Source organism: Crotalus tigris, unplaced genomic scaffold (assembly GCF_016545835.1).
Source record: "Crotalus tigris isolate CLP2741 ecotype Arizona unplaced genomic scaffold, ASM1654583v1 scf7180000018301.7375997, whole genome shotgun sequence".
In the NCBI taxonomy this organism is placed as follows: Eukaryota; Metazoa; Chordata; class Lepidosauria; order Squamata; family Viperidae; genus Crotalus; species Crotalus tigris.
Genome location: NW_024096931.1, coordinates 5,955,549 through 5,973,891, shown reverse-complemented (window position 1 = coordinate 5,973,891; position 18,343 = coordinate 5,955,549). Strand labels below are relative to the sequence as shown.

At 43.7% G+C, this 18,343-nt stretch overlaps 1 protein-coding gene and 1 non-coding gene across 2 annotated transcripts in view; one reads left to right on the top strand and one right to left on the bottom strand.

Moving 5' to 3' along the window:
* The window catches only part of SEPTIN12 (septin 12), a 65,607-nt gene extending 47,573 nt beyond the window's left edge, over nucleotides 1–18,034 (bottom strand). The window contains exons 1-3 of the mRNA XM_039349828.1: nucleotides 17,927–18,034; nucleotides 17,652–17,780; nucleotides 1,732–3,054 (exon numbers count right to left, since the gene is read on the bottom strand). Of these exons, the coding sequence (XP_039205762.1) occupies nucleotides 1,732–3,054; nucleotides 17,652–17,706 (1,378 nt within the window). The 5' untranslated portion in view covers nucleotides 17,707–17,780; nucleotides 17,927–18,034. The remainder of the gene's footprint in view (nucleotides 1–1,731; nucleotides 3,055–17,651; nucleotides 17,781–17,926) is intronic.
* LOC120310951 lies at nucleotides 3,253–3,365 on the top strand. Its single transcript, XR_005557496.1, has one exon. It is a non-coding gene; the product is annotated as a U5 spliceosomal RNA (small nuclear RNA).
* Nucleotides 18,035–18,343: the final 309 nt, after the last annotated feature.

Genomic DNA, 18,343 nt, shown 5'->3' with positions numbered 1-18,343 from the left:
CTTCTGAGATTCTCATAAATGCTCCTTGGGTGTTTCTGGATGTTTCATCGGAAAGGGGCCTGGCACATTCCAGAACCAGAGGGGGCAGGCTGCTTGACCAATGTGACGGCAGAGAAACCGAAACAGAGGAGAGCTTTGTCTTCCTGGTGCCACAAAAATGAGGAAGCTCTGAGGAGTAAACTTCCTCTGGTTTTCAAACACCAGCAAGAAGAACGGCTTGAAAGGGTTGTGGCCAAACCCTCCAAAAAAAGAAGAGGTGTCCCAAGTGTGTGTTAAGATAGTCCTGGCTGAAACATGGTCCATAGATCCCTTGACCTCTAAAGAGGGAGAATAGAATAGAATAGAATAGAATAGAATAGAATAGAATAGAATAGAATAGAATAGAATAGAATGTAGAACGGAGGAGAAGAGAAGAGAATATAGAATAGAACAGAGTAGAATAGAATAGAATAGAATAGAATAGAATAGAATAGAATAGAATAGAATATAGAACAGAGGAGAAGAGAATATAGAATGGAATAGAATAGAATAGAATAGAATAGAATTAATGGAATGGCATGGAATGGCATGGAATAGAATAGAATAGAATAGAATAGAATAGAACAGAATAACAAATGGAACGGAACGGAACAGAAGAGAAGAGAGGAGAGGAGAGAGAAATAGGGTAGAATAGAAGAGAAGAGAAATACAGTAGAGTAGAGTAGAGTAGAGTAGAGTAGAGTAGAGTAGAGTAGAGTAGAGTAGAGTAGAGTAGAAGAGAAGAGAAGAGAAGAGAAGAGAAGAGAAGAGAAGAGAAGAGAAGAGAAGAGAAGAGAAGAGAAGAGAAGAGAAGAGAAGAGAAGAGAGAATTTTATTTGGCCATGTGTGATTAGACAGATAAGGTAACACAAGGGGAGAAGCAGCTTAGACTGATGCCTGATCTCTTGGATTTTCTGTACCCTGGTTGGATTTGTAAAACATATTAGTTTGGGGCAAAGTGTGGTTGGGTGGTTGTGGGAACCTTAGCTGTGAATTCATCTGATGTACACTCCTTTGGGGATGAATTTCTTTAGATGAACGCAGCCATTCTGTTAAGCTATGTTTTGTGAAATCCAATCTGGGTCGGTCACCGGCCCCCAAAGGTTTTGTCTTCTGAGCTTTCAAAGTCAGGACCCCATCCTCAGTGGAACTTCTCTCTAGCAGTGTGTGCTGTTCTGTGTGTGGCATTTATATGGTGCCCGTTGTATGTGGCTTTTAAAATATGGATTGGGGTATGTTGATGGCTGGCTATTAAGTCATTGGCTGCTATTAGCTTGTACTTCCCCACAACAGCCAATGACTTAATAACCAGCCATCAACACACCCCAATCAACATCTAAAAAGCCACATACAACAGGCACCATATAAATGCCACACAGAACAGTACACATTCTGCTAAAAAGAAGTTTCCGAGGATAGGCTCCAGCATGCATCAGAACGCTTGGAAGACTAAACCTCTCATCCTGGTGACTGGCCAAGATTGGATCCTACAACATTAACCTGGGACACATATATTCGCCTTCATTATGGTCTGTGAGTTGTAGGAATCCAGCCTCACAAGAGTTAGATTCATACATGACAGTTAGCCATCCTGCAGTTTGATTAAGATTAGCTTAATGAGTTGCGTAGCCTCACCATTCTAGGTGCGTAAAAGGTGATTTGAACAGACCCGTGTTTTATTTCAAAGGGCATCTAGGGCACAGATTGACTAACCTTCTTTGGGTGAGTTCTTCTCTGCAGATTCTTCTTTCTTCTCGAAGATCTCCAGAGGCTGGTCCCCAGACTCTTCCAATGGGCCAAACGTCGGCTCTGGATCTGAAGCCTTGGAAGCACCTTGGCAGGAGACGGAGTCAATCAGAGCAGGGCAGTTTTCTCTTGGATTGGGCAAAGCTGGGCTACCTTGTGGAGGTGGCACTGTCATTGGATAACCAAGAAAAGAGGACTGAGAAGTAGCTTGAGTAGTTGGAGATTGAGAGACAAGCTGGAAAGAGGCAGACTGGGGACAAGGAGCTGTTCTCTCTGTTTCTGATATCTCTGGAAGGCTTCCATAAGAGGTTGTTAAGGAAGTATCATGGGTTATGATCATTTGATCTTTGTTGATCAGTTCTGGAGATGGAGGAGACAGGCTGTGGCCAAGGCTGATCTGAAGCTGGGCCTTAGGCAAAGATTTGGGCCCAGGATCAGCCACAGAAGGGAGAACACAACCAACTGGGGGGTTTCCAATTAACCTGTCCAGGCTGGTGGGAAATGTTTGAAGCTTTGAAGTTTGCCTAGAGGCCAAAGAAGTTGTAGAAGTCACGTTCGCCAACTGGCCAACCTCCATGGTAGAGAAAGGAGAATCCTTTCTCAGTAACGTTCCATTCTTTGGAAGAGGCGACATGGGATTTTGGTCTTGGGAGCTCCACCTATTGGTGGGGTCAACGTTTGAGGTGGAGCAAAGGGTAGGACTGGGGCCCTGGTCTTCTGCGATATGCAAGTCAAGGGATGGCAAGGAGCTGTGATTCACGGTGGGCTTGGAGACCTGCCGGATGGGACGCTCCACCTCGGGATGAAAGACATTCCCATGGGAAGAGAACTTCTTCTGCAAAGGACTAGATAGCTGAGACATCTCGATTCCAGAGGACTCAGATTGCCGAGTGGGATTCGGAGGGCATCTTGTGGGAGTTGGGCAACCCAAACTGGAAGAAGAACTGTGAAGACTCTCATCACTTCCTGGCCCTAAAGATGAAGAGAATCCATTGGGATTCAGCCGAGTTTGGAAGGAGGACACCCTGATGAGGTTGGTCCCATTGGCCCGAGGCAAATGAATGGTGCCTCGGTTGAAAGACAAGCTGTTAGTGATCCTGGCTTTGGGGATCGGACTGTGTGAAGGACTGGGGATGTTGCTCAGGCCGATGGGAGATTGGTAGATATTCTGCATGGGTCCCCTGTTTCTTTTCCCCTCTCCATTTTCAGATGGGCAGGGGTTTAGAGAAGGTCTGGTTGAACATGAAGTGACCTCTTCCACATCTTCCATCTCAAAGGACCTCTTTAAGGCTGCAGAAGAAAGCAAGAAAGAACACAAAAATTGTCCATTAGCCCAACAGGGCTCAAATATTTTGCCTTCATTGTACAGATCCCTTAGAAAATTGTAGGGCTGTTAAGCAAATCAGTTCTCTAGCTTGATCTCTACTCTATCAATCAAAGGCTATTTCTGTACTTATATTTTAATGGCCTTTACTGTTTCAGCATTATATTCTCTGGTTTTTCTTCAGCTCCTATAAATCTTTCACATTTTATCAAAGGTTTCTGTGAAGAGACACAGTTATGTGTTTGTAACTAATTTTCTGAGGATCTCCCTCGCTTCCCATTTATTAGTTAGAGTTGTGTATTTATCTTTTTTAATATTTAGTTAAATATTAACTAGGGTCCCCTATTGTATAGTTTTTTCTAAAAATTTATCTTTATTAAACTCTGGAAACCGCCCAGAGTTACTTTGTGGTAAGATAGGTGTTCAAGAAATTTAACAAATAAGTAATAACAATACTAACAACAACAATAATGGATAGTGAATAACAGAAGAGAAAGAACTGGAGAAGATAACAAAATACAAAGACCTACAAATAGAAATAGAAAGATTGTGGCAAAAGCAAGCAAGGGTAGTACCAATAATAATAGGCGCCTTGGGTGCAATCCCAAACCAACTGGAGCACCACTTGAACACCATTGGCACTGACACATTCGGCATTAGTCAATTGCAAAAGGCAGCATTACTGGGAACAGCTTCCATCCTGCGGCGATATCTGTAATACCATCAATTCAAACATCCAGATCTGCCTATCCCAGGTCCTTGGTAAGGACTCAATAGGTAGACAAAAATGCCAAATCCAGTCTGAACATCTGGCTGTGTGATGATTAGTCGTCATCATCATCCATGGTCAATCACCTCTGATGATAGGCTGTTGAGTTGGTTTCCTTTAGGAGGTGCATTTTCAGGGAAAAGATGGGAGGCTGCCTCAGCATCGGATTATGACAATGTGTACAGGCAGTCCTCCAGTTACGGCCACAACTAGGCCCACAATTACAGTCATACATGACCGTCATGACATGGCAGTTTTCCAATTCCATGATTGGATCCGATTTTATGACCAATTCCCCAATTTTATTTGAAAACTAAAGAACCCTTTAGAAATGAAACAGAGTTTAATGAAGCAGAGAGTTCCGTGGGCACCAAGGGAAGGCGCCCCAATCTTCAAGTTGCCTATTTCAGCCAAAAGGTTTGCCACCCGGGGTCAGATGGGATTTACAGATGGTTCTTCAAAGCCCCGGGCTCTGCAAAATAGTGCTACCTGTGAAACACGATGCTCTCCTTCAGTGAGATGGTTTGGGGAAACTTTGATGTGGGGTCGTGGTGGGAATCCTGTTGCCTGCTAGAGATGAGATTGTATCTCCTAAACAAACAGACGATTGGAGACAGGAGAGCTACATTTCAAAGGTTGCTGCCTGTCTTCTCCAGCTGGTGGAAGGAGCCAAGAGAAGAATGCTATATTCATTTTCTTATTTCTAGTTTACAAAACATTTGACTGCTATCCTGCCTTGGCTGAACTTTGCTCTGGATTTTGCAGGAATTTCCCATATAAGGACACAGCTTCAGTCAGGACTACAAAATGTGATGTTCTCCAGAAGTTTTGGACACCTCTTTATATATATATATATATATATATATATATATATATATATATATATATATATATATATATATATATATATATATATATATATATATATATATATATATATATATATATATATATATATATCTCCCAGTAGGTATTTCTAAAATGGCAGGGTATAGAGGCGATACGCATGAGGTAAAAAGTAAATACTGGCTGTTCTGAATTAATTTAACCAGAGACTGGCCTACAACTGCAGAAGTGAGGGGATGACCTGCAGGTATTCATGAAAACTTGCTTATATTTCAAGCAGACCAATTATCCATGGGACGGGAGTAGGAAGAGGAAGAGAAAAGCAAAGGGGTTGCTTGCAGCAAATGGCACTACACCCCCCCCCCCCAACAGCATTCAAAACAAGTCAGTTAGGTGACAAAGAAGAATGTGACACCATTCCCCCGAGGGCCTGGGCAATCTCGTGCAAGTCTATTTTGATCCTTGGCTAAGGTTTTTTTGGTGGCGCAACCAAAAAGGACTTCCCTGTGTTACTGGTCCATAAGCACAACCAATCTTAACACATGGAAAACTGAGTCCACAAGATAAGAGTTGTTGACCTATTCTCCAAAGCTCTTGAGGGCAAGACAAGAAGTAATGGATGGACGCTTGTTAAAGACTAATCCAACCTAGAATTAAGGAGAACAATTCATCAGTGGAATGGTTTATCTCCAGAAATTGTGGGTGTTCCATCCAGTGTTCCATCACTAGAGATTTTCAAGAAGAGATTGGAATTGTCTGGAGTGGTATAGGGTCTCCTGCTTGAGCAGGAGGTTGGACTAGAAGACCTCCAAGGTTGTTTCCAACTCTGTTATTCTGTATCATTAATAGGGTGGCTAAAAGCCATGGGTTGGCTGCAGAGATCTTCCAAAGTCCTTCTAAACTAGGGGTCTTCAAACTTGGCCCTTTTATGACTTGTGGACTTCAACTCCCAGAATTCCTCAGCCAGCATGCTTGGCTGAGGAGTTCTGGGAGTTGAAGTCCACAAAAGGGCCAAGTTTGAAGACCCCTATTATAAATGGTCATTTCTCATATGACACAAAGAGAAAATGACTAAGTGCTTGATTGGAGAATGACTATATATCCCCTCTCTATTTGATTTTAATTCAACGTAAATGAAAAGAAATATAGCTTTCATCCTGGTCTTATCCACTGTTTTGGAGTCTGTGGCCCCTAGCATTTCTCTCACAACCCAAGAATAGCTTATGGTTGAGAAAAAGTTGCCTGTCGCATCTTTTCATCCAGACCATTCCCAAGTAGTCCCTGGTTTGCTTGCCAGTAAATAGGTAGTCACTGAATTCAGTTTTCAAATCCTGTGAATCAGGAATAGTCATAGGTCTTATGTCCCACAATATAGTTGGTGGTGAGCTAACTTCCCAACTTGGTTAAAGAGTTGTGTGCAACTAGAAAAAAATATTTGCAGCTCAGGGTTGAACTGTGGGGTCCTGGGTGCTCTCTGAGCTTGGTTGTTTTCTTGCAGGTGTTTCATTACCAAACTAGACAACCTCATCAGTGCTAAAAAGAACTAGGATGGTGGCGCATGAGTTGTCACTATAATTCAATACTGCGTGGACCAGAAGTGGTCAGGAGAGTTAGGAACAAGGCTGGTCTTGCCTGCCACACATGCAAACTCAAATTCCTTCTTCAACAAAGTGCATGTTGCAATGTCCATCAAGAAATTGAAGCTGGGCAGTTGGAAAGAGATTCTCAAATTGCTAGCAAAACAGCAAGAAAGAAAGACAGACAGACAGAAGGTGTGATGCAAAGGTTTGATAATCCCATCTCTCTGTAAACACCAAGGCATTGTTCCTAAGTTTACAGGAAGATTTATTTCCGAGGGGGAACCTGTAAATTCTCAGGTTTACTCACAAAGTGAGGCCAGCCAATTGCCAAGCCCTTTCCTATTATCTATTCCTTCAGCCTTTCAAACAATGAAGTCCTCTAAATTCAATTACTTGACCTGACCTTCCATTTAATCAAACCGGAGAGTCAAAGGCTAAGATGTTAATTACTTGGTCCCTCTGATTTTTAACTAGATCAGGGGAGAGACTTAATACAATCAACTCCCTAAAGGGTCCTGATTTACATGTTTGCACTTAATATTATCTGCTGGCCTCTGGTTTAAGAAAAAAAGACTTTAATGCAATCCGTGGCTCCGGGCTCTTTTTCGTATTTCATGGATGTTCTATGACCATTAAGAAATCAGACGTCCTTGTGAAAATATGGCTCACAAATGATAAAAGCCAACTGGCTGAGGAATTCTGGGAGTTGAAGTCCACAAGTTGCCAAGGTTGAGGACCCCTGCTCTAAAGGATGACACTGGGATGGCCAGGGCAGATCTGAAGGATGCAGTGGGAGGGGCATGGAGAGTGCTGATCCATACAGTGGCCAAGGGTTGGACGTGAATGAATGGCTGATGATGATGACCAAATCAATTTGAGAGTTCTAGCAAGTAAATCCTGTAAGGTCCATTCTAGGACATTTTGCTTCGCTCTTGCTCAACGCAAGAGCCAGCCCTAAGTCTTAGGTATGGTAGCAGCTCAACAGCTGGAAGGAAGCTAAGCAAAGCCAGCTTCAGTTCATTTATTTGCTTGACCCCTTGCCCTCCAGCTGTTTCCTTCAGCACCTGCTTGAACTCAAGTGTCCATCACAAAGGAGAACCTTTCCCACCTCCCTGAGGGTGAGAAGGAGCCCTTTGCCCCAGCTGCCCTCCACCTCCTCTCCCCCAACACCTCCAGCAGTTGACCCCTGAACCAAATGGAGAAAATGACAGCAAACACTCCGTCACTGTCACTGGGGAATCAAAAGGCTGGCTGGAGGGACTCCAAACATCCGTGCAGCTGGAGGCCTCCTCATGCTAGAGCTGACCCAGGGAGAGAGGTTAGTCAGATGATCAACAACTGAGCTGAGAACCAAAGATATGGATCTGATGCTGCCCTCCATGCCCCAAACCCTGGGCTTTCAGTCCTGTGCTAGAGAGTTTTAGCAGAGGAAAATAGGTAAGAAGGAAAGGAGAGCTCAATTGTCTATGGAGATTCTCAATCATCCAGGTTGGTTTGGAAAAGCACAGGAGCTTTTTCCAAAAGGCAGCTGGACTTTCTTGGTTTGATGAACTGAAGAAGCTTCTTGGATGAGAAGAGAAACGTTGTCAAGGAAAAAAAAAACCCAAGAAATCCAGTTGCCTTTTGGAAAAAGTTCCTTTGAGAGAATCCAAAGGGCTAATGGCTAGAAACAGGGAGATCCTAAATTCCAGTTGTGCCCTAGGCACAAAAATCAGCTGGGGGACTTGGCATCAGCCCCTCAGTCTTGGGAGAAAGAAGATAAGGGCCAATCTTTTCTAAAAATCTTGCCAAGAAAACTGCAGGGACTTGTCGAGAATTATTGGGAGGCACACAAGCACAATCTCAACTTCAGGTGTACTAATAGCCGATTAAAAAGGCAGAATAGTTGGCCTGGAATTTGAGTTGCCAGAATGCACTCCAGTTTCCATCAGTAAAAAATTATGTTGGTCCATCATTCATTTTAATCCTCATGGTGAATCACATTTCAGACTCACTTGGGGCATTATCTGAGCACCTAAGAGCGAGTCGATTTGAGGAAATCTCCTTCTCAATCTCCAATCCAGCAGGCTTTAGCCCACCCCTCTGCCCACTTAATAAATGTCTATTCATAATTTCTAGGGGAACAGCTGGCAGCTATAAGGCCAGCCTGCCCTCCACATCTGTGGGGGAGGGATAGGAGAAGGAAACCCCACATGTGAGTTTCTCTGCTCCTGTTGCCCACTTTCATAGAAACATCCAGAAGCATTCCTCATTGGAGGAAGTGCAAGGTCCCAGTGTGAAAAGTACCACCTCCAACCTGGATTTGAGAACACAGAATAATAGAGTTGGAAGGGACCTTGGAGGTCTTCTGTCCAACCCCCTTCTCAAGCAGGATATTGTGTCCTTTCAGAAAAAAATGGCTGTCCAATCTCTTCTTAAAAACCTCCAGTGGTGGAGCTTCCACAACTTCTGGAGGCTCTGACTGGCCCATATGCACAGAGACACAGCACGTGAGAGAAGATGTGGTTTTTGAAGGGCAGGAGCTGAAGTAGATGGCCAGGTCTTAATAATAATTAATAATAATAATAATAATAATAATAATAATAATAATAATAATAATAATAATAATAGTAAAGTTGGAAGGGACCTTGGAGGTCATCTAGTCCAACCCCCTGCTCAGGCAGGAAACCCTACAGCATTTTGGACAAATGGCTGTCCAGTCTCTTATTAAAAACTTCCAGTGTTGGAGCATCCACCGCTTCTGGAGGCAGGTTGTTCCACTGGTTAATTGTTCTCACTGTCAGGAAGTTTCTCCTTAGTTCTAGGTTGCTTCTCTCTTTGGTTAGTTTCCGTCCATTTGCTTCTTGTCCTGCCCTCAGGCACTTTGGAGAATAGCTTGGCTCCCTCTTCTTTGTGGCAGCCCCTGAGATATTGGAAGACTGCTATCATGTCCCCCTCATCCTTCTCTTTGTTAGATTAGACAGTCCCAGTTCCCATTCATTGTACAATTTAGTCTCTGGCCCTCTAATCATCTTTGTTGCTCTTCTCTGTACTCTTTCTAGTGTCTCAACATCTTTTTTTTTTTGTATCGTGTAACTATAGATGATTGTAAAATCAAAGGAATGTGCAATTTCATGACTAAGATGGTTCTTTCGTGGGTTGCCCAAAGGGCTAGTTTTTCCTATGGGCTAAGGAGGATTCAGACACTCCAACAGCCCAACTGGGTCAAGATGAGGCATTTGAGAGTGTTCCAGAGGCACTGCTTACCCTCTCTCCCAAAAAGAGACTGTTTACATCTTGCCCAAATTCTTCCAAGATCACATTCAAGTCCCACCTTCTCCCAAACTCAGACCTGGCTGACTCACACTCTCTGTTTCCAAGTCTTATTTCTTCCAAGTTACATTCTTCTGCTAAAAATTACTAGGTCAAAAGGGTTCCTGATCCTTCGAGTCCTGCAGATGTTTTGAGAAGGCCGTCTCATCAACATCGGTGGTTAATGAGATTTGCCTCAAAAGTAGGAATTGAGCCCCATGAATTTCTATATCTGTGGAGTTCCTTCCCTCCCTCCGTCCCTCTCTCTCTCTCTCCCCCACTTCTTCTCGTGAGTTCCTGCTCCAATCTTCCCTTAATTACAAACTGTAAAATGTGGAAGGGGAGACATTGCTACAACAGCTGGTAACTGGAACCCTTAAAAAAAAAACCAACAAACTCTCTCTCTCTCTCTCTCTCTCTCTCTCTCTTCTCTCTCCCTGCTGGAGACACAGGCTAGTGATTGCAGGCTGTCCATGTTCCAACTCTGAGCTGTCTCTCCACAGAGGTTTCCTGAAGCAGCTTTTAAAATAAAACTCTATCCTTCTGTCATGGTGGGGTGGCCTGAATGATCTCAATTTCAGCTTTGTGTGGGAACAAAGCAGCTGCTCTGAAGTGAGGCCAATTTCCAAAGAACCCTGAGTTTGTTTTTTTTTTTTTTTTGCTCTGTCTGCTTCCTGCAGAATCTCAGTGACCTGCAAGGGCTCCTCAACATACAGGTTAGAATAGAATCGAACTGGAAGGGGCCTTGGAGGTCTTCTAGCCCAACCCCCTGCTCAAGCAGGAGACCCAATACCATTCCAGACAACTGGATGTCCAGTCCTTTCTTAAAAACCGCCAGTGAAGAACCCACAACTTCTGGTGGCAAGCCATTCCATTGATTAATTGTCCTCACTGTCAGGAAGTTTCTCCTTAGTTCTAGTTTGCTTCTCTCCTTGATTAGTTTCCATCCATTGTTTCTTGTCCTGCCCTCTGGTGCTTTGGAAAGTAAGTTGGCCCCCTCTTCTTTGTGGCAGCCCCCCAAATATTGGAAACACTGTTATCATGTCCCCCCTAGTCCTCCTTTTCTCCAGACTGGCCAAACCCAAATCCTGCAACCGTCCTTCATCTGTTTTAGTCTCCAGGCCTTTGATCATCTTAGTTGCTCTTCTCTGCCCTTTTCCCAAAGTCTCAACATCTTTTTTTGTAGTCCTCAACTTACAAACGTTGGTTTCGTGACTGCTTGGCGTTACTGAAAAAGTGACTTACAACCAGTTCTCGCCCTTACAACCAGTGCAGCATTCCCATGGTCATGTGATCAAAATTGACTTGGGAGCCAGCAAATATTTGCATAAGTGATCACCGTTTGTCACCTTCCCAGCTGGCTCCAGGCAAGCAAAGTCAGTGGGGAAGCTGGATTCCCTTAACCACTGCATGATCCACTTAACAACAAATCAGGCATGATGCGCTTAACAATCAACTTGCTTAGCAATGGAAATTTGGATCCCGATTGTGGGTTGTTTTTTTTTTCTTCTTAGCTTATAGTATAAAATACAAAAATAGGGAAACGAGTAGTAGGGAGGTGATCAGCCGCCTGGGAAAGCCAAGGGAAATCATCAAAACAATTTAAAAAAATGAAAATTAGAATATTTCGGACACGTGATGCGACACCCAGAAAAATACGGCATACTCTATTTAATCCTCCAGGGAAAGATGGAAGGCAAACGAGATCCAGGCAGAAGAAGAAGAACATCGTGGCTTCAAAATCTAAGGGACTGGTTTGGACAAAACTCAGCAGCACTTTTTCGTGCAGCTGCTGATAAAAACAGGATCGCCAACATGATTGCCAATGGATATGGCACAAGAAGAAGAAGAAGGAGGAGGAGGAGGAGGGGGGAGGAGGGAGGAAGAAGGAGGAGGAGGAGGAGGAGGAAGGAGGAAGAAGAAGAGGAAGGAAGAAGAAAGAGGAGGAGGAAGAAGAAGAAGGAAGAAGGAGGAGGAGGAAGAAGAAGAAGGAGGAAGAAGAAGGAGGAGCAGGAGGAAGAAGGAGGAGGAGGAGGAGGAGGAAGAAGAAGAAGAAAGAAGAAGAAGGAGGAGGAGGAAGAAGAAGGAAGAAGAAGGAGGAGGAGGAGGAGGAAGAAGGAGGAGGAGGAGGAGGAGGAAGAAGAAGAAGAAGGAGAAGAAGAAGGAGGAGCAGGAGGAGGAAGAAGAAGGTGGAGGAGGAGGATGAAGAAGAAGGAAGAAGAAGGAGGAGGAGGAGGAAGAAGAAGAAGGAGGAGCAGGAGGAGGAAGAAGAAGGAGGAGGAGGAGGAGGAAGAAGAAGAAGGAAGAAGAAGAAGGAGGAGGAAGAAGGAAGAAGAAGGAGGAGGAGGAGGAAGAAGAAGAAGAAGAAGAAGAACAAGAAGAAGAAGAAGAAGAAGAAGAAGAAGAAGAAGAAGAAGAAGAAGAAGAAGAAGAAGAAGAAGAAGAAGAAGAAGAAGAAGAAGGTAACAAAGGTGAGGAGAAGGGAAAGAGAGAAGTGTGGAAGAAGGGGGAAAAGAAAAGGCATTGACTTCTGACTGTTGTGGTAGAATGAGGCATTAGCATCGAACCTCAAGTTTTTACTTTCCCATAATAGAACAAACTAGCCATTTCTATAATAGCAAATCAATCTAATCAGTAAAACCCCAAATCAAAGTTTCATTTTTTTTCCACCTCAAGCACAAAGTCCAGAAGCCGTCTCCGAGCAGAAACAAAAGGACTTCTGTTCTTTTCTTTAACCAAAACGGTCAATTTAGCCATCTCTGCTAACTCCGCCATTTTTTTTAAGTTGACGACTACCTGTATCTCCCCTGCAGAGATTGATTTCTTTAAAATGATCTCCTTTTTTTTTTTTTAAACTGGGGGCAAGGAGAAGAGAGATGCCTGGCCCTTTCAGGAGCTCCTCAAGGGAATCTTACTTTCAGGTTTTTCAAAGGAAGGGGGGAAAAGTTCAGGTTTCCGAGAAGCTGGGTCTCCCCCTCCATGCATGTGTGTTATAATTCAGAGGGCTAGATCCCTCTGAACAATCAGATTCATCGCTCCTGATGGATCAGCCAAACTTGTGATTCTTAAACCTGCAAATGGACATCAAGTTTTTTTTTTGTAGAGAAGCCTACAGATTCCATACCTGCCCCTGCTCTGGGAAGAGCTGGGATGCAGGGTGTGCCACAAGCTAACTAGGCTGGCTGGTTAATGATGGAAGCCATAGCCTAACCTAGGGGTAGGCAACCTTGGCTCCTTTATGGCTCCTGGACAACACCCAGAATTCTGGGAGTTGAAGTCCATGAGTCATCAAAGAACCGAAGTTGCCTACCCCTGGCCTAATCTATTTGCAGGACCACCAAATTGAGTGCTAGTAGGGACGACACTCAATAAGTTGGAACAGTACAGTTCCTCATTTAGCAGTCTTTGTAGCACAGTGGCTGGATTCACACATTGTTTTGTGACATAAATACGGTTCGTTGCGTCGACCTAGCCTTTTCAGACAATGGTCAAGCACACAGCATATGACATGAAGTCCTAGGGCTGGGTCTACCAATCACCTATGCTTGGTTTGGTTTTGGTTTGACATAAGACATTAATCAAGGCCGTTACCGAACAGAAACTATGTTTAACGGCTTAATGTGTTGGGTAAACCAGAACCATGGCTTGCTCCTCAAGCTTTGGCTGAAGCAAGCCATTGCTTAGAACCAGATATGAATCTAAGCCAACTGCGGTGAAGATCCCAGGCAGATTGTCCAGAAACGATGAAGACTTTTTATAGGGAACCCGCTACAGAAATCCAGTTTTGCTCTGTCAAAGTAAAGTAAAATCGAAGATAACGTTTTACACTCTCAAATGTAGGGAAAAAAGAAAGCAAGAGAGGGCTTACATGTGTATGCAATATAATGTTATGGCAGTTTCACACCACTTAGGTCGGCTTGAATTCCAACTTTAAAAGTACCTCTTCAAAGGGCACACCCAGCCCTTATATAAACATATTAAAATACAGAGAGGGAGGGCATATCTTATATGTTCATTATTTTTTTCTCCTTATATAAATGCACCCATACAAATATACTCCCATATATTCTGAATTTTTAGCTTAACTTTCCTGGCTGGCTCAACACTTTCTACTGGTGAAGCAAGGAAATCTATAGAATGGTTTGTTTCTCAGCCTTGTCAACTTTCAGATGTGTGGATTGAAGTCCACCTGTCTTTAAGTTATTAAGGTTGAGAAATTCTACTATGGAAGTTATGAAACTTCTTCGGGATTTATCGCTCCACATGCATAAGAGTATAGAGCTGTGGTGGCGAACCTATGGCACGTGTGCCACAGGTGGCACACAGGGCCCTCTCTGTGGGCACACGCACCGTCGCCCCAGTCCTGGGCCTTCAGCTCAGTTTTATAAAACCTTTTCGCTTTAGACCTCCGCCGCCGTGTGCACACAAAAAAAGGTTTAATCAATCGACCAATCAATCAATTTCAACTTCTCGCGGAAAAAAAAAGATCTCGCAAAGTTGAAATTGATTGATTGAACTTTTTAGTCCCACCCAGTCTGCCGTTACCACTGCAGCCACGCCCACCCAATGGGCCATGCCCACCCAATGGGCCACACCCACCCAGCACCCGACGATGCATAAGTGGGTCTTGGGTTGCAGTTTGGGCACTCGGTCTCTAAAAGGTTCGCCATCACTGGTGTAGAGTCTTTCCTGGGGGCACTTATTTTCCAATAAAATATAAACAAGACAGTCTAGACTAGAGTCAGTTGTATACGGGGAAGGAAAAATGATGATAAAAATGGGAGTTCATTTCAGTTTATGTGCACTGCATAGTCTGTTTATATTTCTGGATGTCTTCAGAGCCAAGCTCCACTATGATGTTTTCGGTGTTCCAATACATGTTCACAAATCACACTAAAACATAGTTTGTTCATTTATTTTCTGGCATTTACAGTATACACTCCTGCAGTGACAGAACAACAGAGTTGGAAGGGATCTTGGAGGTCTTCTAGTCCAACCTCCTGCTCAAGCAGTTGACCCTATACCATTTCAAACAAATGGCTGTCCAGTCTCTTCTTAAAAGCCTCCAGTATTGGAGCAGCCACAACTTCTGGAGGCAAGTCGTTCCACTGGTTAACTGTTTTCACTGTCAGGAAATTTCTCAACTCAAAGCATTTTGTTGATAGTCTAATGGCCAGATTCATCTAACATGCGAAGCCTTTGTTTGCAAACTTCAAATTCTGGAGCTAAACCACAAATCACCCATTGCCATGTACAGTATCTTGGCCCCTAAGTCATGCACAGGTTATGTTTTTCTCCCATTTCTGGATAAGTTCATACATATATATTTTTAAACCATCATCTGGTCAACTTAGGACATTGTGTGAACCTAGGCCGTCTGCTTTGCAAACAATAATTGACAGCTTACTGGGTTGTGTGAAGCTGGCCAACAGAGATGGATAGTTCCATAGTTGGGGTCATTTTTGAGGGGGTCCTTGGTGCTCTCTGAGCTTGGTTATTTTCCTTGAAGATGTTTCATTGCCAAACTAGGTAACATCATCAGTGGTAGAAGGGAGTGGGGTTTCTGGAGAGGAGGAGGGGGAGCAGGAGGAGGGGGAAGAGAAGGAGGAGGGGTCCTTGGGCCTGTGGGGGTCCTTGGTGCTCTCTGAGCTTGCTTGTTTTCCTGCAGACGTTTCATTGCCAAACTAGGTAACATCCTCATTGCTATTAAGGGCTGTTCTAGTAGCTTGCCCTGTCAGAGTTGGTGGGGATGGTCTTGGACAGGGGTAGGCAACCTTGGCTCTTTTATGACTCGTGGACTTCAACTCCCAAAAGTCACAAGTCATAAAAGAGCCAAGGTTGCCTACCCCTGGTCTTGGAGATTCTTTGGTTGGGCTGTTTACTGTTAGCTTGTTTAGCAGTTCCTTGACTGAGCATGTCATTTTTGATTTGTTCTGTTTCTTTATTGGATTTACTAAGGCTGCCAGCTCCAAAAGAAGTATTGTTGAGATGCTGAGCTAATGAAGGGAGGAGCAAGGGGGGGGGAAAGAAGAAAGGGTCATTTTTCATTTGATTTGAGGGGGAGGTCTGCTGTTTGTTTTTTCAATCAAGAAGCTTCTCGGATGAACTGCGCTACCATCTTCTCAAATGTCCCATCTCAAAACTCTGGGCAATTGGGCCACAGGGCTCTGCAGGCTGCAAACAAAATAAAATAAATAACTTGGGGTCACAGAAAGCCCTAAGAGGCACAACTGGCCCCTTCTGACTTAGCACCAGCAAGCTGCAACTTATCCAGCAAGCCAACTCTGGCTTTGCACGGCAGAATTCATGCGTTCTGTCCTTCACCATCCAGCTTGCTCTGCAGCCTTCAGCTTGGATTAAATCCAGAAATGTAAATGAGCAGAATACATCTGCAACTGAAATAACTTCCCAATTCTTGTCATTATCTTCCTATTGTGTTGGCTTTGGGTAGATCTCAAGGCAAAAGTCTTAAAAACACAGGCAGGATTGGAGACAGAGCTCACAGATACACTTAAGAGATGAGCTGGTAGATCCCTGGAAAACCTCAGAATCTCCTTCCCCAAATCCTGTTCACTGTGGACTGTTTTGAATTAGATCCACGCCACATTTAATTTCACAGCCAGCCACATGCTTCTGACATCTTCAAATGTTTAAAATTGTGCAACCGAGCAAGTCAAATTCCGTAAGAAAGCAACAGGCTTTGCGATCCACTTAAAATATTCAAATACTATTTGAGGATCCATTTTTGACCTTTAAAATCAATGTTGAGGTCTGTTGGTAATTCCACCCATCAAAAATCTCATTCCACCGCTCTCTGGCTTGAGATTTGTCTATGCCCTTGGGATATTGTTTTAAAGCTTTACAGTCTAAGAAATCTTGTTATAATTTTTTTTCTCTTCCCACAATAACTGAGACATTCAGCGTTGTATTTCTTTACTCTCTTCAACAGGTCAGAGAACAGAAGGGGTTAAAACCTTATAAACCACTTCAAAAGAAAATAACACTCATTTCAAAGATGGGAAGATAGGTGAGTAGGAAGGAAAAAAAAATTGGAATCGGATAGAATCAGAAAGAGAGGTGAGGAAATCACGCAATGCACAAATTGACATTTGGAGAAGCAAGAATGTTTCCTTTGCACGAACAGAAAAAGTGAAGAATGCATGTACGTAAATATGTTAAATCAGGGCTTTTTTTTCCCTCTGAGGACCCTTTCCCACTTTTAAAAATTACGGAGGACCCCAAAAATGCTTTATCAATATTTACCACATTAAAAATAAAAATAGACCTGTTGGCTGCTCGCTACTGCTTCTCATAATTATTTAATGGGATTGTAATACTGTATGATTTTTTTTTTCAGTGTAGGCTGGTAAATAATTGTGATTTTGTAGACTGTCTTGGGGGACCTCCAGGAGTCCTAGGACCACACTTTAACAAATATTGTAGTAAATAATGGACAGTAATGGTTAATGCCAGCTTGCAAGAAGTGGGTTGTCAAAATGCAGCTTTATATAGCTCTGTATTTAGATATATATATATATATATATTTAATATACATATATATATTTAATGTCTCCTTTAAAAGGTGACTTGGTGACAACTTCAACAGTTCCTTCACTACCCATCTTTCTCAAAACCAGAGCATCAAATGGGAGCAGCTTCCTATCTTTGTAGCCTCTGCAGAGGAGAAGTGAAGACACAGGGGGGTGAACAACTGGAGTGTGAAGAATTCTCCAGATTTTAAAAGAACTTTTCCTTCTGAAGAAGCAAGGTTGGATTCCTTTTGCCCACCTCCCAGAACTGGGACTTAAGCTTCTTTGCAGTTTCTGCACTGATTTGGGTTTTCTTGGACCAAAGAAATCCGTTTCCCCCACCCCCTTTTTTTTAGAAGACTCTGGATGGCTTGCAAAGTTATCAACATTTTAACCCTGCCTTTGACAATCTACTCAAAAAAACAAAACAAAACAAAAATCTCTTCGAAACTCAGAAGCCTCAGAGAAAAAGTGAGCAACTACCTTTGGGAAAGCAGTAAACCATCTATCTCCTCCGCCCAGATACCAATTCCTTCTCCAGCGCTTACCTTCAAAATCCGAAAGGATCCCATCCAGATGTTCCTTCACGGACAGTTGAGACATTCTCCTTCTGAGGAACTTGGGCTCACGCTTGCTGGGATCCGGTCCAGCTGCCTTTCCCCCGCCTCCCAAAGATCCTGCAGAAAACAACAACAACCACCGAAGTGAGACTTAGACCCACAAGAGTACAAAGCCCTTCACTTTTGGTGCTAGATGAGCTTTTGCATCGGTTGATAGTGGTGATGTTGGGATTGGGTTTAGGTCCCGTTCCTCTTGCACTCACCTTCCTAGGCTGTCTGTCTGGTTCAAATTGGAGCAGAAGCAGCACAGACTTGCCTTCCCTTCAGTCCCCCCTTTCCAGAAAGCTCGTCCCCCCCCCCTTCAATTCAAGTCTTCCGGGGATTACATTGGCTGGTTGGGTTTGCCTGGCCCTTCTTTGCAGGGGAAAGAGGAGATGAGGGGAGGAGAGACAGCTAGGCAGGGGAGGGAGAGGGGTGGGTTTGATCAGGGCGGGGGGGGGGGCTCCGAGGTGCTTTTGGCAGACTGGAAAGCAGGATGAGAGGGTGCTGAGTCCAAGAAGCAAGGAGAAGCGGCAGCTGGTGTGGGGTAAAATCCTTTTGGCCCACTTCATTTCTCTGTCCTCTTTTCCAGCTTTCCCATTCTTTGGGGATTTTGATCAGGCTGGGTCAATGTCCCACCA